This window comes from Mirounga angustirostris, unplaced genomic scaffold (genome assembly GCF_029215605.1).
Source record: "Mirounga angustirostris isolate CCGP_5_RB_7025 unplaced genomic scaffold, mMirAng1.0.hap1 SCAF_17, whole genome shotgun sequence".
Lineage (NCBI taxonomy): Eukaryota > Metazoa > Chordata > Mammalia > Carnivora > Phocidae > Mirounga > Mirounga angustirostris.
Genome location: NW_026991725.1, coordinates 11,923,318 through 11,947,383, shown reverse-complemented (window position 1 = coordinate 11,947,383; position 24,066 = coordinate 11,923,318). Strand labels below are relative to the sequence as shown.

At 35.3% G+C, this 24,066-nt stretch overlaps 1 protein-coding gene across 9 annotated transcripts in view; it reads right to left on the bottom strand.

Annotated features, from left to right (window-relative positions):
• Nucleotides 1-24,066, bottom strand: part of BCAS3 (BCAS3 microtubule associated cell migration factor) — a 599,947-nt gene that overhangs the window by 373,747 nt on the left and 202,134 nt on the right. For all 9 annotated transcript variants that reach the window (XM_054510917.2, XM_054510920.2, XM_054510919.2 and 6 more), the window contains one exon: nucleotides 11,608-11,741. In XM_054510917.2, the coding sequence (XP_054366892.1) occupies nucleotides 11,608-11,741 (134 nt within the window). The remainder of the gene's footprint in view (nucleotides 1-11,607; nucleotides 11,742-24,066) is intronic.

Genomic DNA, 24,066 nt, shown 5'->3' with positions numbered 1-24,066 from the left:
ACTCTTTGTCATTTACTGTGCTGGCTGTTTTACTAAGTACAGTAAGACACAGTTTACATCTATTCTTTCTGACATTTCCTAAAATAAACCCTATGAAATAGTCTTTGGCCCCATTTTACAGATGAGTAAATTAAAGCTTAAGGAAAGTAGAAAATGTATCCTTGGTAATAGAGTTACTAGGCAGCATCCAAGTATATATGGAAGTTGGGGATGGGGAATGGGGAGTGACTGCTAATCGGCAAAAAGTTTGTTATAAAAATGTTCTAAAAGTAGATCCTGATGATGGTTGCATAGCTCTGTGAATATACTAAAAAAAAAAAACACTGAAATGCACATTTTTAAAAAATGAAATTTATATTCTAAGAATTATATCTCAATAAAGCTAACATTTTTGGGGGGAAGGAAATTGACAAAAATCAAGAGCATAGGGCTATACGTAGGATTTCGAGGTTTAGCAAATAAAAATACAGAGAGTCCAATAAAATTTGAATTTCAGTATAAACCTAAGTAGGCAATATCTGGACATCCTCATACTAAAATTACCTGTTTTTAGAACTGACCATTAATAATATTAAATAGCTAGATTCTTTTGCCATTGAGAATTAAACCTATAATCTTACCATTTTATAGGACTATTCCGATAAAATAACACTTATCTGATGTGCAACTGTTTCCAAAGCAAGTTGGCCATTACTAAAATTAGCATGTTAAGTACTAAAATGATTTGTATCTGCTTGAGTAAGACATTATGGAAGTATACTGAAAAATACTGTAAGGTTTCACTATATATATATATATATATATACACACACACACACACACACACATACATATACACATATATATTCCTGTTGAAAACTAGGAATATTTTTCTAACTTCATATGTGCCTTATGAGGAAAATTACTGTCAGATGCAGAGGATATCCCAAGTCATAGATCACAAAACAACTTAATTCAACATAATTAGATCCACATACTTGAGTTTTTTTCCTTGCCTGATTAAAGTACCCTCAGAGTTTTTGGAAAAATCCAGAATGACATGATTCTGAAGTACTCAAAGACAGTTAGATAGATCATATGCCATATAGATTTCATAATCAGTGCTACATTTTATATATTATTTCAAAATAATTTTCAGTGGAAGCTTACAGAAATTAATTTTATGGTCATTAGTTGAGTTTCCTTCGATCTTAATATTTGGTGTTTAGAAATTCCCAACCTCCTAAATTACAGAGTGTGACACAGAACAAAATAATTTTAATAATTTCTATTTGGTTTCCCTTCATGTTAAATAGGCATAGCATTGGCAGCAGCAAATATTTATACCTACAAACATTTGCCCATGCACAGGGCACTGTTCTAAGGATGACAGATACCAAGAAGGTTAAGCATGATCTCTATTTCCAGATTGGATGTATAGATAATTAAATGATAAATAATGCTAATGCAAATGAGTTACCAAAATATAGGTGTAAGCAAAAAAAAAAAAAAGAAAAAAAGTATAAATATTTAAAATACTAAAATTCTAGGAAGTTAGAGCTGAAGCAGAGCATACCAGTGACTGGTGAGGGCAGAATAGGTATTATAAACACAGAGTTAAGAAATCAAATGTGGGGGCGCCTGGGTGGCAGGGTTGGTTAAGCATCTGACTCTTGGTTTTGGCTCAGGTTGTGATCTCAGGGTCCTGAGATCCAGCCCCTCGTCAGGCTCTGCCCTCAGCATGGAGTCTGCTTGAGTTTCCCCCTCCCTCTCTCTCTCTGCTCTTCCCCAACACCCCCCTATCTCTCAAATAAATGAATAAATTTTTTTAAAAAAGAAATAAAATGTGCCAGCAGCACAGTGAAATACTGAATCTTCACTAAAATGTTCATCTAATTGGAAATCTCCATACAAAAGAAACAAATACGAATGGTAACTAAAATAAGAATAAGCAAGTTTCGTTGTGCCAGAAGGACGTTGTAAGAGAAATGGAGATATGTCAAAGGACACAGATGTCAAGTTGATAGGTGCCACTGGCCAAATCTGGGATATTCTGAGCTTTAAAATAAAGTTATTGAATGAATATAACCCACTGAATAAAATAGGACTCTATTAACCAAATGATAAATATAAATAAAAGAAGTGTTACAAATTTTGGGGGGGGAAAAAGGGATATTTACATAATTTAAAATGAACTCCTGTATGAGTTCTAGCAGTTTTGCAGTGGAGTCTTTTGGGTTTTCCACATAAAGTATCATATCATCTGCAAAGAGTGAGAGTTTGACTTCTTCTTTGTTGATTCGGATGCCTTTTATTTCTTTTTGTTGTCTGATTGCTGTGGCTAGGACTTCTAGTACTATGTTGAATAGCAGTGGTGATAGTGGACATCCCTGCCACGTTCCTGACCTTAGGGGGAAAGCTCTGTTTTTCCCCATTGAGTATGATATTCACTGTGGGTTTCTCATAGATGGCTTTTATGATATTGAGATATGTATCCTCTATCCCCATACTCTGAAGAGTTTTAATCAAGAAAGGATGCTGTACTTTGTCAAATGCTTTTTCTGCAACTATTGAGAGGATCATATGGTTCTTGTCCTTCCTTTTATGAATGTATTGTATCACATTGATTGATTTGTGGATACTGAACCAAACTTGCAGCCCAGGAATAAATCCCACTTGGTCGTGGTGAATAATCCTTTTAATATACTGTTGGATCCTATTGGCTAGTATTTTGGTGAGAATTTTTGCATCCATGTTCATCAGGGATATTGGTCTGTAATTCTCCTTTTTGATGGGGGTCTTTGGCTGATTTTGGGATCAAGGTAATGCTGGCCTCATAAAATGAGTTTGGAAGTTTTCCTTCTATTTCTATTTTTTGGAACAGTTTCAGAAGAATAGGTATTAATTCTTCTTTGAATGTTTGGTAAAATTCCCCTCAGAAGCCATTTGGCCCTGGGCTCTGGTTTGTTGGGAGATTTTTGATTACTGCTTTAATTTCCTTACTGGCTATAGGTCTGTTCAGGTTTTCTATTTCTTCCTGGTTCAGTTTTGGTAGTTTATACATCTCTAGGAATGCATCCATTTCTTCTAGATTATCTAACTTGCTGGCATATAGTTGCTCATAATATGTTCTTATAATTGTGTTTCTTTGGTGTTGGTTGTGATTTTTCCTCTTTCATTCATGATTTTATTTATTTGGGTCCTTTCTCTTTTCTTTTTGATAAGTCTAGCCAGGAGTTTATCAATCTTATTAATTCTTTCAAAGAATCAGCTCCTAGTTTCGTTGATCTGTTCTACTGTTCCTTTGGTTTCTATTTCATTGATTTCTGCTCTGATCATTATTATTTCTCTTCTCCTGCTGGGTTTAGGCTTTATTTGCTGTTCTTTCTCTAGCTCCTTTAGGTGTAGGGTTAGGTTGTGTATTTGAGACCTTTCTTGTTTCTTGAGGAAGGCTTGTATTGCTTGGAAGAACAAATATTGTGAAGATGTCAATGCTACCTAGAGCAATCTACACATTAATGAAATCCCCATCAAAATACCATCCACTTTTTTCAAAGAAATGGAACAAATCATCCTAAAATTTGTATGGAACCAGAAAAGACCCCGAATAGCCAGAGGAATGTTGAAAAAGAAAAGCAAAGCCGGTGGCATCACAATTCTGGACTTCAAGCTCTATTACAAAGCTGTCATCATCCAGACAGTATGGTACTGGCACAAAAACAGACACATAGATCAATGGAACAGAATAGAGAGCCCAGAAATGGACCCTCAGCTCTATGGTCAACCAATCTTCAACAAAGCAGGAAAGCATGTCCAATGTAAAAAAGACAGTCTCTTCAACAAATGGTGTTGGGAAAACTGGACAGCCACATGCAGAAGAATGAAACTGGACCATTTCCTTACACCACACACAAAAGTAGACTCAAAATGGCTGAAAGACCTAAATGTGAGACAGGAGTCCATCAAAATCCTAGAGGAGAATACAGGCAGCAATCTCTTCGACCTCAACCGCAACAACTTCTTCCTAGAAACATCGCCAAAGGCAAGGGAAGCAACGGCAAAAATGAACTATTGGAACTTCATCAAGATAAAAAGCTTTTGCACCACAAAAGAAACAGTCAAAACCAAAATACAACCGACAGAATGGGAGAAGATATTTGCAAATGACATATCAGATAAAGGGCTAGTATCTAAAATCTATAAAGAACTCATCAAACTCAACACCCAAAGAACAAAGAATCCAATCAAGAAATGGGCAGAAGACATGAACAGACATTTCTGCGAAGAAGACATCCAAATGGCCAACAGACACATGAAAAAGTGCTCAACATCGCTCGGCATCAGGGAAATCCAAATCAAAACCTCAATGAGATACCACCTCACACCAGTCAGAATGGCTAAAATTAACAAGTCAGGAAATGACAGATGTTGGCAAGGATGCGGAGAAAGGGGTACCCTCCTACACTCTTGGTGGGAATGCAAGCTGGTGCAGCCACTCTGGAAAACAGTATGGAGGTTCCTCAAAAAGTTGAAAATAGAGCCACCGTATGACCCAGCAATTGCACTACTGGGTATTTACCCCAAAGATACAAATGTAGTGATCCGAAGGGGTACGTGCACCCCAATGTTTATAGCAGCAATGTCCACAATAGCCAAACTATGGAAAGAGCCAAGATGTCCAATCAACAGATGAATGGATAAAGAAAATGTGGTATATATCTACACAATGGAATATTATGCAGCCATCAAAAAAACCCCAAAATCTTGCCATTTGCAATGGTGTGGATGGAACTAGAGTGTATTAAGCTAACGAAATAAGTCAATCAGAGAAAGACATGTATCATATGATCTCACTGATATGAAGAATTCTTAATTTCAGGAAACAAACTGAGGGTTGCTGGAGTGGTGGGGGGTGGGAGGGATGGGGTGGCTGGGTGATAGACATTTAGGAGGGTATCTGCTATGGTGAGTGCTGTGAATTGTGTAAGACTGTTGAATCACAGACCTGTACCTCTGAAACAAATAATACATTATACGTTAAAAAAAAAAAAAAAAGATAGTAGGAAGGGAAATATGAAGGGGGGGAATCGGAGGGGGAGACGAATCATGGGAGACTATGAACTCTGAGAAACAAACCAGGGGTTCTAGAGGGGTGGGGGGTAGGGGGGTAGGTTGGCCTGGTGATGGGTATTAAAGAGGGCACATATTGAATGGAGCACTGGGTGTTATATGGAAACAATGAATCATGGAACACTACATCAAAAACTAATGATGTAATATATGGTGATTAACAGAAAAAAATAAAATAAAATTATTTCTACCCAGGGCACAGAACTGAAGCAGTAGACAAAAATGCCCCTCTCCTAGACTATCCTTAAAAAAGATCTATTTTCATACTTTAAAAGCTGCTGCCTGAGAGTCCAGCTTCCAATCTAGATGCTCCATCTAGATGCTGACTGAGAGCCACACATTAACAAAATGAAGGATATAAATCATATGACCATCTCAATAGATATGGGAAAAGCATTTTAAAATATTCAACATCCATTCATGATAAAAACTCTCAATAAAATGAATATAAAGGAAATGTACCTCAACATAATAAAGGCCATCTATGACAAGCCCACACCTAACATCACACTCAACCATGACCAGATGAAAGCTTTTCCTCTAAGATGAAGAACAAAAACAAGGATGCCCATTCTCACCATTTTTTTCAACATGCTACTGGAAATCCTAGTCAGAGAAACTAGGCAAGAAAAATAAAGACATCAGTCAATGTGATGTAACACATCAAGAGAAAGGATAAAAACCATATGATCATTTCAATAGACACAGAAAAAGCATTTGACAAAGTATAACATCCATTCATGATAAAAACCCTCTGCAAAGTAGGTTTAGAAGGAATATACCTCAATATAATAAAGGCCATATATGAAAAACCCACAGCTAACATCATACTCAATGGAGAAAAACTGAAAGCTTTCCCCCTAAGATCAGGAACAAGATAAGGATGTCCATTCTCACCACTTTTATTCAACATGGTACTGGAAGTCCTAGCCACAGCAATTAGACAACAAAAAGGAATGAAAGACATCCATATTGGTAAGGAAGAAATAAAACTTCCAAAATTTGAAGATGACATGATACTATATAGAGAAAACCCAAAAGACACCACCAAAAAACTGCTAGAATTGATCAATGAATTCAGTGAGGTCACAGTATACAAAAATCAATGCACAGAAATCTGTTGCATTTCTATACACTAATAATGAAGCAAGAGAAAGAGAAATTAAGAAAGCAATCCCATTTACAATTGCACTGAAAATAATAAGATACCTAGGAATAAACTTAACCAAGGAAGTGAAAGACCTGTATTCTGAAAACTATAAAACACCGATTAAAGAAACTGAAGATGACACAAACAAATTGAAAGACATTCTATGCTCATGGATTAGAACAAATATTGTTAAAATGTCCATACTACCCAAAGCAATCTACACATTTAATGCAATCCCTATCAAAATAACAATAGCATTTTTCACAGAACAAGAACAAATAATCCTAAAATTTGTATGGAGCCACAAAAGATCCCAAATAGACAAAATAATCTTACAAAAGAAAAACAAAGCTGATGGTATCACAATTCCAGATTTTAAGTTATACTACAAAGCTACAGCAATCAAAACAGTATGATACTGGCATAAAAATAGACACATAGGTCAATGAAACAGTACAGAAAACCCAGAAATGAACCCACAACCATATGGTTAATCAATCTCTGACAAAGCAGGAAAGAATATCCAAGGGGAAAGAGACAGTCTCTTCAATAAATGGTGTTGGGAAAACCAGACAGCAACATGCAAAAGAATGAAACTGGACCACTTTCTTACACTATATACAAAAATAAACTCAAAATGGATTAAAGACCTAAATGTGAGGCCTGAAACCATAAAAATCCTAGAAGAGAGCATAAGCAGTAATTTCTCTGACATCGACTGTAACAATATTTTTCTAGATATGTCTCCTGAGGCAAGGGAAATAAAGGGAAAAATAAACTATTGGAACTATATCAAAATAAAAAGCTTCTGCACAGCAAAGGAAACAATCAACAAAACTAAAAGGCAACCTACTGACTAGAAGAAGATATTTGCAAATGATATATCCGATAAAAGGTTAGTATCCAGGATATATAAAGAATTTATACAACTCAATATCCAAAACAAAAAAAACCAAAAAAACAAATAATGCAATTAAAAACTGGGCAGAAGACATGAAAGATATTTCTCCAAAGAAGACAGACAGATGGCCAACAGACACATGAAAAGTTGCTTAACATCACTCAATATCGGGGAAACACAAATCAAAACTACAATGAAAGACCACCTCACACTGGTTGACATTCAGAATGACTGAATGTCAGAATGGCTGAAATCAAAAATGCAAGAAACAACAGGTGTTGGCAAGGATGTAGAGAAAAAGGAAACTCTTATCCTGTTGGGAGGAATGCGAACTGCTGCAGCCACTCTGGAAAATAGTACAGAGGTTCCTCAAAAATTTTAAAATAGAACCACCCTACAATCCAACAATTACACCACTGGGTATTTACCTAAAGAAAACAAAAACACTAATTCAAAGGGCTACATGCACCCCTATGTTTATTGCAGCACTGTTTACAATAGCAAACTATGGAAGCAGCCCAAGTGTCCATCAACTGATGAACAGATACAGACGATGTGTAACACACATACACACACACACACACACACACACAGTGGAATATTATTCAGTCATAAAAAAAGAATGAAATCTTGTCATTTGCAAAGCCGTGGATGAAGTTAGAGAATATAATGCTAAGTGAAATAAGTCAGTCCAAGAAAGACAAATACCACATGATTTCACTCATTTGTGGAATTTAAGAAACAAAGCAAATCATCATAGGGAAAAAACAGAGAGAGGCAAACCAAGAAACAGACTCTTAACTACGGAGAACAAACTGATGGTTACCAGAGGGGAGGTGGCAGGATGGATGAAATAGGTGATAGGGATTAAGGAGTACACTTGTCATGATGAGCACCGGGTTACTAAAATAAAAACTTAAAAATCAAAAGAGAAAAATCATAAGAAAGAGAAAATACATTTACAGTATTTATCAAAATAAATCCACATGAGTGGACCCGTGAAGTTCAAACCCATGTATTCAACGGTTAGCTATATTTGTTGTAAGAATCAGGTCACTAGAAAACCCAGAAATGAACCCACAACCATATGGTCAATTAATCTTTGACAAAGGAGGAAAGAATATCCAATGGGAAAAGGACAGTCTCTTCAATAAATGGTGTTGGGAAAACTGGACAGCAACATGCAAAAGAATGAAACTGGACCACTTTCTTACACCATACACAAAAATAAATTCAAAATAGATGAAAGACCTAAATGTAAGACAGGAAACCATCAAAATCCTAGAGGAGAACACAGGCAGTAACCACTCTGACACAAGCTATAGCAACTTCTTACATGATATGTCTCCTCAGGAAAGGGAAACAAAAGCAAAAATGAATTATTGGGATTTCATCAAGATAAAAAGCTTCTGGGTAATGGGTTTTAAGGGGGGAACTTGTGTAGAGCACTGGGTGTTACATGTAAGTGATGAATCAGTAAATTCTACTCCTGAAACCAGTATTACCCTATATGTTAACTAACTAGAATTTAAATAAAAATTTGAAAAAAAATAATAATTTGGTAAAGTAAAAAAAAAAAAAAAGATAAAAACCTTCTGCACAATGAAGGAAACAATCAACTAAACTAAAAGGCAACCTTTGGGAGGGGGGGAAGATTATTTGCAAATGACATATCTGACAAAGGATTGGCATCCAAAATCTATAAAGAACTTATAAAACTCAACACCCCAAAAACAAATAATCCAGTTAAAAAATGGGCAGAAGGCATGAACAGACATTTTTCCAAAGAAGACATACACATGAAAAGATGCTCAACATCACTCAATATTAGAGAAATACAAATCAAAACTATGATGAGATACCACCTCACACCTGTCAGAATAGCTAAAATTAACAACACAGGAAACAACAGGTATTGGTGAGGATTCAGAGAAAGGGGAACCTTCTTACACTGTTGGTGGGAATGCAAACTGGTGCAGCCACTCTAGAAAACAGTATGGAGGTTCCTCAAAAACTTAAAAATAGAACTACCCTAAAATCCAGCAATTACACTACTGGGTATTTACTCAAAGGATACAAAAATACTGATTCTAAGGGACACATGCACCCCAATGTTTATAGCAGCATTATAAACAATGGCCAAATTATGGAAAGAGCCCAAATGTCCATCAACTGATGAATGGATAAAGAAGATATGGTATATATACACAATGGAATATTACTCAGCCATAAAAAAAGAATGAAATCTTGCAATTTGCAATGAGGAGGATGGAGCTAGAGAATGTTATGCTAAGCGAAGTAAGTCAGAGAAAGACAAATACCATATGATTTCACTCATATGTGGAATTTAAGAAACAAAATAAATGAACATGGGGGGAAGAACAGAAAGACAAACCAAGAAACAGACTCTTAACTATAGAGAATAAACTGATGGTTATCAAAGGAGAGGTGGGGGGATGGATGGGTTAAATGGATGATGGAGATTAAGGAGGGTGCTTGGGATGAGCACCAGGTATTATATGTAAGGACTGAATCACTAAATTCTATACCTGAAATGAATATTACACTGTATTCTAACTAAATAAAAACTTTTTAAAAAATCAGGTCACATTTTTAGTGAAGAACTTCCCACATTTTAGATTTGGCTGGCTGCATTCTCATGGTATTGTTTAACTTGTCTATCTCTTTTATGTAAAGTACTAATTATATCTATGGGCTGAATTAGATTCAGGTTTAATTTAGAGGATTGGGCAGAAATATTTCATAGATGATATTGTATACATATTACATCAAATCAGGAAGTACATATCTGACTGTTCCACCATCAGCTAAAACTAAATACAGATGATTATTGCCTAAATCCATTGTTTCATTAGGGGTAGCAACAATGGTGATTCTTAAAATTCTGACTTTTTTTTTTTAATTGAGGTATAACTGACATACAACTTTATATTAGTTTCAGGTGTACGGCAAAATGATTCAATATGTGTATATATTGCAGAATAATCACCACACTAAATCTAAATTCTAACATTTTTAATACTGGAATTCTTCCATAAAGAAAAACTTTCCCTCACCAACTATTCAGTTATCTTATTAAATTGATATAAGAAAGACAAGTTAAATGCTTTAGTTATCAATTTTCAAAATAATGAGTTAGTAAACAAGCAACCTACAGTTACGTCCAATACTTCCTTTTTAAGTATCATTATAAACTCATGGATTTCTATATATTTAAGATATTTCATTCTATTACAGAAAATTCTAATGGAAACTTATGATAAAAAGCATTTTAGACTAGTGGGAAAGGATGGACTAGCTAATAAATAGTGGTGGGTCAATGAGCTATCTCTCAGGATAAAGGATATACAGTAGCATACTGGTAAATGCATAACCATAGGCTCTGGGAAACAAAAGAATGAATAGTTGGAATTTTAGCCTACTAAGCTAGCTCAGTATCTACCAAGTGATATTAAGAATACATGTAAAAGCACTTAGCATGGTGCCTAATACAAATGCTTAGTAAGTTATGTATGTGGATGTGTGTGTGGATGTTGTGTGGATGTGTGTGTATGTGCATGCCCATACATGCATGCACAGTGATGTGTTGCTAAATGTTAAAAACTGGCTCCATGGGGCGCCTGGGTGGCTCAGTCGTTAGGCATCTGCCTTCGGCTCAGGTCATGATCCTAGGGTCCTGGGATCGAGCCCTGCATTGGGCTCCCTGTTCCGCGGGAGGCCTGCTTCTCCCTCTCCCACTCCCTCTGCTTGTGTTCCCTCTCTCGCTATCTCTGAATCTGTCAAATAAATAAATAAAATCTTAAAAAAAAAAAAACTGGTTCCATAAGAAAAGAAACAGTTCTGACTTGTAGTGTTTGTCGATTTCCATTATATAAACACTCCTAGCGTAGATGATTTCACGCCACCAATGTAATGTCACTACATCCAGAGCTGGGGACAAACGTACACAACTCATTCTCACTAGCCACTGTGAGCTGACTCCTGCATACCACCAAATATTACCCACAGAGTCATACATTATAAAATTCAATTATTTTGTGTATATGTGAACACATGTTTACATGCATTTGTGTGTGTGCATGTGCATGTATGCATGTATATAAAACCAAAACACACATAAAAAGACCGGGAGAGATATCCAATGGATGATAGGGTTTTTGCTGGGGGAGGAAATGGTATAGGGTAGGAGGAGAAGGATATATAGAACTTATGTTTTATCAACTTCATTGACTTGTTTGCCTACTGCTTATGTATTTATTGGGTCAAAATAGGATATTTTATGTTCTCACTAATATTAACATTAAGCTCCAATATGACATAAATAACCAGCTAAATTAGATGTCATATTACACACACACACACTCACACACACTCACACACACACAACACACACACACAAACACCTTCTAAAAAATATACAACTTACTTTGGCTTCAGTTTCTCCCCTGTGAAGAGTATATAGATGATGGACAGCACTTTGTGATGAAGACCAAGGATGAGTCAGAATCTGGAAGACATGAAAGTCATGGCCAAGGGTGTCTGTTGTGACTAGAAGCATTCCTGAAAGACACACCAAAAAGAGTAAAAATAAAAACAATTATGTATGTGGATGAAATATTTTCACAAAATACTCATTATACTTTAAAGGGAAAAAAATTATCAAAGATGTAAAAAACTTTCCCCAATAAAAAAAATTAAAACACAGCACCTTTTTCCTGTATGAACACAAAACCTTCATGCCACATCAGTATACATCAGTATACATTTAGTGAGGACGCTAACTGTAGTTTTCTGATGTTCCCATATGACTAGTAGAGAAAGGTTTACCAAGAGTTCACAAGCATTTTAAAACAGCCAATCTGATAACAAAGAACGTGAAAATGACTTCTCTCCATGGAACCAAAACCTGCTCCCACTTTTTACCATTTCTCAAAACCTGAATTTTGAGTTTCAGTTTATCTACTAATACCCTACCTTAATTCACCAGTTTAAACTGTGTCTCTACCCTGGCATAACATTTATCCAAACTGCCTACAGTGTCTCACGGAGCAAGTTTTTAATTTTGACAAAATGTCATAGCGAAGAATTCTTTGCCTAATCCATGGTCACAAATATTTTGTTTTCTTGTCAAAATTTCAGAGTTTTATATTTTACATATAGGTCTATCATTCATTTTGAGTTAATTTTTGTAAAAAGTATGAGGTGTTGCACAAATTAACATTTTTGCAAATGATGTCCAATTGTTCCAGCAAGATTTCTTCAAGAGACTATTCTTTATCCACTGAATTCTTTATCCTTTATTTTTTATCCATTGTCAACTTGTCAAAGATCAACCAGCTATATCTGCATAGGTCTTTTTCTGGAAGTATTATTCCAGTCCATCAATTTCTGCATCTATGCTTTCATTAATACCACACATTTTTTTTTTAAGATTTTATTTGTCAGAGAGAGAGAGAAAGCACAAGCAGGGGGAGTGGAAGAGGGAGAAGTAGGCTCCCCGCCAAGCAAGGAGCCCAAAGCAGAACTCGATCCCAGGACCCTGGGATCATGACCTGAGCCGAAGGCAGATGCCCAACCAGTTGAGCCACCCAGGCACCCCAATACCACACTTTCTTGACTATTGTAACTTTATAGTAAATCTTGAGATCAGGTAAGAACCTTTTCAACATTATTTTGGTTATTCCAATTCCTTTCCAAACACAGAATCAGATTTTGATATAACAAAAATTCCTAGGATATTTTTTTGGGAGGATTATATTAAGTCTATAAATCAATTTGAGGGTGATGGACATCTTAACAATATTGAGTCTTCTGATCTATGAACACTTCATATTTCTTGATATATATCTTCTTTGACTTTTTTTCTTGTTCAGCACACAAATTGTAAATGTATTTTCCTAGATCCATTATAAATGCGACTCTTCATTTTATCTCAATTATCAATTTTTCCCTGCTGGCATATAGAGACATAACTGACATTTTTTATATTCTGCCAGTTCTAGGAAGGGTTTTTTTAGATTACATGGAATTTTCTTTACAGACTATCATGTAGTATGTGAATAAACATAATTTTATTTCTTCCTTTCCAAATTACATGCCTTTTTTTCCTTTTTCTTCACTTACTACATTTGCTGAGAAAAAAGGACTGGCGAAAGCAATATTCATGGCTTCCAAATTTTAGGAGAAAGCATTCAATCTTCAAGTATGATATTAACTTTAGGATTTTTTATAAATGCCCTCTATCAACTTGAGGATGTTTCTTTATACTCCTAGTTTGTTGAGAGCTTTTATAATGAACGAATGTTGAATTTTGTCCAGTGTTTTACACCTCTGAAATGATTATGTGGTTTTCTTCTTTACTCGATTAATATGGTGAATTTTACTAATGAATGATAATGTTAAACAAGCCTTGCATTCCTAGGATAAGCTCCACCTGGTCAAAATCCTTTATTATATGCTGCCAGATTCAATTAGCTAATGTTTTAAGGTTTTCATGATGTGTTCCTGAGGGATATTCGTTTGTAGGTGTCTAATCATGTGTTTGTCTGTTTTTGGAATCAGGGTAAAGCTGGTCCTATTGTGAAATGTTCCTTATATTCTTATTTTCTAGAAGAGATTGGGGGAAACTGCTATTATTTCCTACCCTTAGATGTTCAGTAGTATTTGCCAGTGAAACAATGTGGGCCTTTTTGTTGTTGAAAGCTCCAAAATCATTTTAATTTAATTTCTTTGTAATTTAAATTTTATTACTTTAAAATGGAAAATTGGGGTGTTTAAATGTTCTTGGGTGAATTACTTTCTGTAACTCAAGGAAATGGACTTTATTAATATCTGTAGGATCTTTGGTGATGTCCACTTTTTCATTGAGATTATCAATAATTTGTCTTCCCTCCTTTTTTCCTTGGTCATACTGGCTAGATGTTTTCAAGGAAATCTATTTGGGGTGTCACTGAGTTTTTCTTTTTTCTTTTCTTTTCTTTTTTTTTTTTTTTTTTTTAAGATTTTATTTATTTTTTGACAGAGAGAGAGACAGCAAGAGAGGGAACACAAGCAGGGGGAGTGGGAGAGGGAGAAGCAGGTTTCCTGCTGAGCAGGGAGCCCGAGCGGGGCTTGATCTCAGGACCCTGAGATCATGACCTGAGCAGAAGGCAGACGCTTAACAACTGAGCCACCCAGGTGCCCCAGCTGTCACTGATTTTCTTTCAATTTCATTGATTCATCTCCTATATTCCTCCTTCTGCTATTAGTATCTTCTGTTACTATTTCCTTCATTCTCCTTGCTTTAGTTTTATTTGCTCTTTGTTTTTTCAACTTTTTCTTTAACTCACATGAACACACAACCCTGAGATCAAGACCTGAGCTGAGATCGAGAGTCAGATGCTTAACCCACTGAGCCACTAAGGCGCACCTTTTTCAACTTTCTTAAGGTGGAAGCTTAGATTACTGTTTCCGGAACTTTCTTCTTTTTCAGAGTAAGCATATATTGGTATAAATTTCCCTATAAACCTGCTTTAAAATGGAATGAATTCCAAAAACTTGTTATTACCTTTTCATTTGCATTCAGTTCTAAATGTTTTCCAGATATTTCCTCTTTATTCATGGGATATTTAGTATGTTGTTGAGTTTTTCCAAGTATTTGGGTATTTTTCAGGTATCTTTCACATACTGAGTTTTAGTTTAATTCCATTATGACAAGAAATTTGTTAAACCTTGTTTTATATCTGAGACTAGATTGCAGTGACTGTTCCACACACACTCGAACACTTGCAGTGTTATAAAGGTCAGTTAATTGATAGAATTGTTAGGATCTTCAATATCCTTACTGATTGATTGCCTACTTTCTTGTTCTACCACTGAATAGAACCAAACACCTCCAAGTATTTTTTTTTCAGTTATATAAGCTCCCTAAATTTTAGACCTTTATTTTTTTAAGTCCATACACATTTAGGATTATTAGGACTTCTTTATGAACTGCCTCTTTTATTGAGATGTCCCATTTTAACCCTGGTATTTTCCTTGTTCTGAAGTCTACTTTTTCTGGTATTGATATCATCACTCTAGCTTTGTTCTGATTGGTGCACACATGGTATATACTTTTCCATTCTTTCACTTTTATAATCAATATAATTGTATTTAAAATGATTTTGTTTTAGACAATAATTGAGGTCTAATTTGGGGTTTTCTTAAATTCAATTCTGGACTTTTTAAATTGGTGTCTATAGTTCATTCACATTTAGCCTAACTTACTGGTAGGGTTGAGTTTATAGCTACCATTTTATTATTTTTTTATTATTTTTCTGATGGTTTCCTTGCTTTTGTTGTTTCTCTGTTCTTGCTTCCTTCCCTTTTCCTAGATAATTTCAATACTTTTAATATCCAATTTTAATTTTTCTATTAGCTTTTTAAATATCTCTCTTTATATTAAATTTCTGTTGGTTGTTCCAGAAACTATAATACACATATCTAAATTTGTGCGTGTTTGTTTATATTTTGTCCAGAATTTACATTTGTTTTCTGTGGGAAGAATGATTTATTAGCTCACTCTGCTATGCCAAAAGCAGAATCACATTTTTTAACTCTTAAAACTTTTCTCAGTTGAAAAAAAATATATGAAAGAATATTAAGCGCTAGTGGAAGATAAGGTCGGCATTTAAATGGAAAGATGAAGTATATGTGAGTTTGCTATCTACTTGGCTAATATAAGGTACAGCTCTAGTCACTATGTTAAATTCAAAAATGCCATACTAGACGCCAGTGTCCTGACTACTTCCAAAAGAATACATTTTAGATGATGAAAAGTGTCATTTATTGAGATCTACTTCAAACGTGTAACAGTTTATATAACATTGCCTCCCATTCTGCACCCAGCTATGGTCATGGGGTCACTGACATACTTTATATTCTTTCCATATTATTGTTGTTACCCAAACAATAAATTTCTAAGGTTGAGCATGAATGCTTAATTGTCCTTTTGTGGACAATATTTCTTCACTCCTACTTTTTGCTGAGTGATACTAAGTCTGAATTATCACAATTCTGCTACTATGCTTTGATTTCACTTTTCCACCACAAAATGATTTTCTGCACATGAGAAACAATTCAATGGAAACATTCTGACAGGAAAAAGATGAACTTATAGTACAAATATATGACTCACCTACTAAAGATAAACTTCATTTCTTTTAGAATCATATCAATATTGTACTCATAATAAGCACTGCAGTAAAAGTCCCTGTTAGCCAAATCAAGACAATTACTGTTTCTCATGTGAATGATAATCACAAATGAATACTTTTCAATAGGCTCCCAGCTTTTCAAACTGACATTAACAACTGTCTAGTTTCTAATACGTAAAACAAATTGAGATTTTTAGAGAAATAGGCCACTGAAAATTTATCTTTATTAGATTCTGTGTATCCTATCTAAAAAGTTTTCTTTTGGGGTGCCTGGGTGGCTCAGTCAGTTAAGTGGCTGCCTTCAGCTCAGGTCATGATCTCGGGGTTCTGAGACTGAGCCTTGTGTAGGGCTCCCCACTCAGTGAGAAGTCTGCTTCTCCCTCTCCTTTGGCCCCCGCCCCCTGCTCATGCTCACTCACTCACTCTCAAATAAATAAAATCTTTTAAAAAAAGTTTTCTTTTTCCACTTCCCCATGTAAATGTGGCTTCCATAATCCACCAATGAGCTTTTTTTGATAAAATTTTAAAATAGTAAAAAAAAAAAATTGAAAGAGCAGAAAGGAAAGGAAGAATAACTAGTATAGTACTATACAATCATGTGCTTTCTTTTAATTTATAATTTCCTCTTTTGCACACATTCTGCTGGGAGAAATGACAAGCTTTTTTTTTTTTTCCTAGAACACAATTTAAAAAGCCGATATACATAAAAGGAAAAAGTCGTACAGAGTAGACTGTGGCTTGAGAACTATTTACGCAGCATCAGAAGACTAAACCAGACTCTAGCCTGGCCATAAACTAAACCCACGCCCCAAATGAGGTGCCAAGCCACAAAAAGCATTTGCGTCATCTGGGAATACAAGGAAAAGAAGGACTTCTAATTATAGGGCCTGGAAGCGGAAGCTTAGAGTGATTAGCTGTTTAGGCGCTGCTGTGTGTTTATCTGGAAGCTTCCTCTCCCTCACTCTCAGCTTCAAGTTTGATAGATGAGCGTTAGCATTAGAGGGTGGGGACCGAAGCTGCTGATGGTACATGGCGTTCTCCAAAATCTGAGGTAGCTGGAGACTGAACATTAAGGCTTTTGTGGCCTCATAAGAACATAAATCTTTTCAACTGGGCGTCAGCTGGTTAGCCCAAAAGGCAAAATTAAAGAGGAGCAAACCTCCACTGGGCATATGCTATAAAATCTTGGAAACATGAGTAGGTATGTCTTTTTTACCATATCCTATTTATAACACCTCCCTAATTGCATGGTTCTTTATCACGTGCACACATATGAATTGGAAAACAAATTACCAGCTATTCACACTCTCTTCCAAAAAGAGATATAAACACTGACATGCTGGGGCAAACAGAAATCGTTACAGGAATTCAAAATACATCACTCATAAAATAATTTTATATTTTGGTATTAATTCTTGTGAATTTAATACTTCCCCATCAATACCTGTACAGATTAAAACTTAGAAATTATTTAATTATCTTTTAAAGTTACTGGTCAGATTTGTAAACAAAAGCAGAAAAACAAAACCTTAGTACTGATCAAAATCTTTTAGGTCTTCAAATTACATAAAACCACAATAATAACCTATGAAAATCTGATTAATAAAACCTTTAAAATGAATGTGAATACTTGAAAACAACAGTCTCAAAATTTCCCTGTGGGCAGCAACAATGTTAGCACATTTATGTTTGAAGATGCTGATAATCAAACTCATTGCTGTATTTTTCTACATTTATGGCCCAGGGTATATTAAGTCTTTCTTAAATTTAAGCTCAAAATCACTGTTAAAAGCACTGCAGTACACACTGTCAAACATACAAAAGACATGATTCATTTTATCCCTTCCTAAAGTTGCATATATCCACAACCAAGATAAATTAGACCAAAATCTCTGACATGGTTCTTACTCATTTGCTCCATGTGGGAAAATCTAAAATCAATAGTTGGTTTTCAGGCGCCTGCGTGGCTCAGTTGGTTAAGCGACTGCCTTCGGCTCAGGTCATGATCCTGGAGTCCCTGGATCGAGTCCCACATCGGGCTCCCTGCTCGGCAGGGAGTCTGCTTCTCCCTCTGGCCCTCCCCCCTCTCATGTGCTCTCTCTCATTCTCTCTCAAATAAATAAATAAAATCTTTAAAAAAAAAAGTTGGTTTTCGAGCTCACTTATTTTATAACTTACTATTTCTATCTTCTTGTGTTTTTAGGAGTTTCAAGTTAAGTGTCCAAACATCTTCACTGGAATAATTAATTTGTTTTCTTCCTTTCACTTTGCATCATGTAATATTTAGGATTCTGAAAACATCTTTGGCCATATCCAACGGATTTTCATATTAAATATTCTAATACTCATTGTTTTCAACAGTCTTTTCATCCAAGAGACATATAGGAAAGTGGTGCATGTCTATGTATTTTTATTTTTCCAAGTGGTTGAATACATTTTTTGTCAGATGCCAAAATAGTTTTTAAGCTTTATTAATCTTCATTAATGGACAATTTACTTAAAATAAATATGTACTCATTTTAAAACAGTTTGATGAGTCTGACAAGTACATCATCAAGATAGAGCACATGCGAAAAAAATTCCCTTGTGTCCACTTGCAGTCCATCCCCTCCCCATTGTGTGGCCCCAGGCAACCACTGACTGGCTTTCTGTCATTATGAATTAATATTGCCTACTTTAGAATTCCATGTAAATGGAGTCACACAACATCTTGTTAAACCTACTGCTGTGGCTAACAGTACTACCTTCGTTTATTTATATTACTGGGCAGTATTCCATTATACAGATATATGATCATTTATATATCCATTCAGCAGTTGTTTCTAGTTTTTGGCTATTGTGAAACAAACTCCTGTGTAAACATATGTTTTTATTCTTCTTAGGTGAATATGTAGGAGTAGAACTGCTGGCTCATGTGTATGTTTAACTTGATAAAAAAAAAAGAAAAAACTGAAAATGTTCATCCAAAGTGGCTGTATCATTTTAACTTTCCCATGAGCTCCATAACTCATTAGCATTTGGTACTGTCAGTCTTTTAAAATTTTAACCATCTCAGTGAGTATTTGGTGATTTCTTATGGTTTTAGTATGCCATATTCCTTAATGATCAGTGATGTTGATTAGCTTTCTGTGTATTAAATGGCTATTTGCATATTTTCTTTTGTGACATGATTGTTCAAATCTTTTGCCCAACATTTTTAATTGTTTTGTCTTTTCATTACATATATATATTTATGCATATGATCTATGACTATATACATATATAATACTTTCTCCCAGTTTATGGCACCCCACCTCATTTACTTGACCATATCTTTGCCAAGGTCCTTAATTTAATGAAGGCCAATTTTATGGTTTGTGTTTTTGGTGCCCTATCTAAAACATCTTTCTCTATCCCTCCTGGGTCACAATGATATAATCCTTCTGTTTTCTCTTTGAAGGCTTAGTTTAAGCTTTTAAGTTAAGTCTATGATCAATTTAGAGTTCGTTTTTGTGTATGGTGTTAAGTAAAAGTTTATTTTTTTCCCAAGTGGATATCCCAGTTGTTCAGCACCATTGTTGAGACAACTATACTATCCACATTGAATTACTTACTATTTTGGTCCAATATCAGGTGACCATGTGTATGTGATAAATTTTTGGATTCTATTCCATCCATCTATAACTATATTTGCCCCAAACCATCCTTTCTAGATTACTATACATTTAGAGTAGGTCACCCACCTTTTTCCAGATTGATTTGACTATGGTAGATCCTTTGAATGTCTATATAATTTTAGAATAAGTTTGTGTTGATTACTTTTGGTTTAACCATTCACTTTTAATAAAATGAACCATTAGTGGACAATATTAACACAAAATACTAGTAGGACATCAAGGCATAAAGTGATTAAATATTTTTATAAAAAGATAATTTTCTTTCATAATTGAATGATTTTTCTTACCCGACCATATTGTAATATCACAACATGGAGAGTCCTTACAATGGCAAAAATGTAAAATTTTTAGATAAAGTAGAAGAACTGGGACGATAAGGAAGTATTGTTTGGGAAGATTAATCTGACTCCTAACTTTATTCAGGAAAACAACACATCATACAGTTTCAGAGTTTTATAACTCTGAGGACCTTAGAAATAGCATGCCTGACTTCAATTAATAGATATGATTACTGAAACCCACAGACAGTGAGAAAATCAAAATTAAAAGTCTAAAAAGTATTAGCTTGTGTTGTCTACTATTAGTACCAATACAACATTACTGACCTCAGAGAAGAATTTTAAACACAGATACCCACACACATACAACTATCACAGACAATCACTGCTAAAAGTTCATAATAAAATACATTTCAAATTGAGGCTAATAGGAATTTGGTAGACAGGGGAGAGGGAAAAAAAAAAGTAAAATATCATGAAAAGCAGAAGACAGAAGGAGAAGTAAAGAGGATATGATATGATGCAGATCAGTCGGCTTGGAACAGATATTTTATGCATTAGGACTACAAAATATAATATGAAAGGTAAATTTGGAAATTAGGTATTACCAAAGGAATGCCTTCTATGTACTTCAGAGATGTGTAAAACAGAACTTTTTAACTTTTTTGGGTAGAGCTTATACAGGGGTGTGTGTGTGTGTGTGTGTGTGTGTGTGTGTACCAAGCTATATACTTAACATTCATGCAATCTACATTATGTAAGCTACAGTTCAATAAAAATGAAGACAAACCAAAACAAAAATAAGGATAAGAGAACAAGATAAAATCGGTGGTTTTATAGAGAGTGAATGAATGGAGAGAGAGAAAAGACAGATGCTAAACAGAGCAGTTAGAAAGTTAAAATCCTGCCCCTATGGGGCAGGGGAGGAGGGGGACACAATAAAACCTAAAAACACAGCAATCAGAGAGGGATGCATAAGAAATACAGATACATGGTGAGGGGTCAAGAAAGAGGTCAATGAATCTCAGATTGCAGCTTGGCCAAATGGGTGGTCAAATCACCACGAATCATATATTCCAGAGCATACATACGACACTCTAACAGACTTCAATCAAGGTTCTAGCAGGGGAGATCAGAAACTATGTAACAATCATTAGATGAAAAATAAAAGTGTTAATCATTTAGTATTTTTATTTTGGGTATATTTGCAAATAGGTCAAATATTAGCAAATTACCAAGTGTCTCTGGAAATTAGATTTCATTACCTATCTGCACTATTTCAAAACATGACTTCTTAACTACATTTCAAAAAGACTATTTATAAGAACAACCACTGACATACAACAAAGATTACTGGGCACCAAGGTAGGGATTCTTTGCACAACCTCACTCTACATATCTGTATCTATATAGATAAATGTAATGGCTTCTTAGCCCATCAGAAAGATATGGCTTGGGGGGCACCTGGGTGGCTCAATCGGTTAAGCATCTGACTCTTGATTTCAGCTCATGTCATGATCTCAGGATTGTGAGATCGAACCCTGTGTCAGGCTCTGCCTGAGGTTCTTTCCCTCTCCCTCTCCTTCTGCTCTCCCCCCTCTCTCTCTTTCTCTCTCAAATAAATATCTTTAAAAAAAAAAGAAATGACTTGAATAAAGAGACCAAAAACAACAACAACCATCAAAATTTCCCACAAAACAATCAAAGCAACAAAGGGAAAACCAAAAGATCAGTTCATTTTAAATTAAATAATAATTTTATTCTCTTCTATACTGTTGGTACTCTAAATTGTTGTGGTTTTTTTGTTTTGTTTTGTTTTTTTGTAAAACCCATTATATTAATTCTGAATACTGATATGGACTACTGTTTTTACATGTTTCTTTTCATCATCCGTTCTGGCACCCAGTCCTCATTCCCATCCCTTCCCATCATAAGTACCCACCCTATTGGATGTAACGTATGTCCTTTGAAATATATGTATCCTTGAGAAATATTTGCACTGTTTTCAGAGCAATGTTCAAAATAATTAACATATGGCAAGAGTATATACAAATCTGAACGAGAACACTGAAACAAGCCTGAACCCAGGGAAGGGCCAGAACATTCTGGAGGAGAGGAAATGGGAAGGGACCACAAATATTCAAGTACTTCACTGCTTAACAACCAGTGAAGTTGTCCTGATAAGCAAAAGTTTAATTCACCGTTGGCTACTTTGCATCTATGTACTTGACTATAGATATTCTTCTTTACCTTCTTCAAAATTTAATACCGGATTTCTACCGTTATAGTTACATCTGTTACAGGTAGCATAGTGTTACAGGTATGTGTGTGTATATACATGTTTGCTTAACATTCTACATAGCATATATATATATGTATTCACATCTTTCATTAGTTTGTTTAGTGCTAACTGAGCACCTTTGTTTAATTAACTAGAAATATTATGGCAGTCATGGTGGGGAAGGAGACGGGCTCCTCCTTACTAGTGGACACCCAGGACCCGGGGCTACATTAGGACTTTCATGGGCTTTGGGCATTTTTGCTTTTATGGGCCCCCTCTTCAATGAAAAAATATTTAAAATTATATTTTATGATTACAGTTGCTGGTTTTAAACATATATTAAAGTATCCCATTAGCTTAAAAGATTTTTTTTTTAAAGATTTTATTTATTTATTTGAGAGCGAGAATGAGAGAGAGAGAGCATGAGAGGGGGGAGGGTCAGAGGGAGAAGCAGACTCCCCGCCGAGCAGGGAGCCCGATGCGGGACTCGATCCCGGGACTCCAGGATCATGACCTGAGCCGAAGGCAGTCGCTTAACCAACTGAGCCACCCAGGAGCCCCAAAAGATTTTTTTTTTTTTTTTGCTTTTTTTAAGCATTCTGGTGGGACCACAATATTAGCGTGGGCCCTGGGTATGATGCCTACTGTACTTTATGGTAAATCGAACCTGCAAAGTTACCACTGACTCTCATACAAGTCCTGTGCCACAATGAACATAGAGCAAAGAGAACAAATTCTTCAGGGAGTAATCCATTACATGAGTAAAACACGTCATTTTATGAAATGATGACAGAGGAGAGTAACTACAAATCTAGAATGGAAACAGCTCCTTCTTCGGGGAAAAAAAAATAAAAGCAATAAACTCTTCAAGCTGCCTTTGCATTGTTAGTGATACAGTATAAGTGACTGGCAGTAATAAACCAGGAGCTGTCAGATGAGAGGAAAAATCTGAAGCCACATAATTCTGTAAATCTCTGAGGCATTATATAGGTTAACAAAAACCAAGATAAGGTATTTTTCTGACCACTCACTGTGATCAATGGGGAAAACTCTGTGCAAAAGAAAAAAAAAAAAATCCAACCTAAACTTTTTAAATTATTAACCCAAGACCATCATCACCTTTCAATATATAGCATTTAATTAACCAGAAAAATTTCAAGTCTGTTAAAGATGCAGTCAAGCATCCAAAGAGGTACATGTTTAATCTACTTTACTACAGACCCAACATCCATTTTCCTCTTATTAATGGATGGAAAAGCAATTTCCCTGCCAAGGAAGGGCAATTATTTAAAATGTAGATGTGCTGTACTTCACAGCTCTCAGCTACTCAGCTGGCAGAAATAACGCCTCTGGAAAACAGATCAATTATTTACCAAACTAAAGACAACAGGTCTATTTTAGAAATGTCAGGCTTACTGCAGGGAGTTGAGTATTTCATTATTCTATTTCTAATTTCCAATTAAATTAATAAAAAATACTTGCCTTTTTTATGTC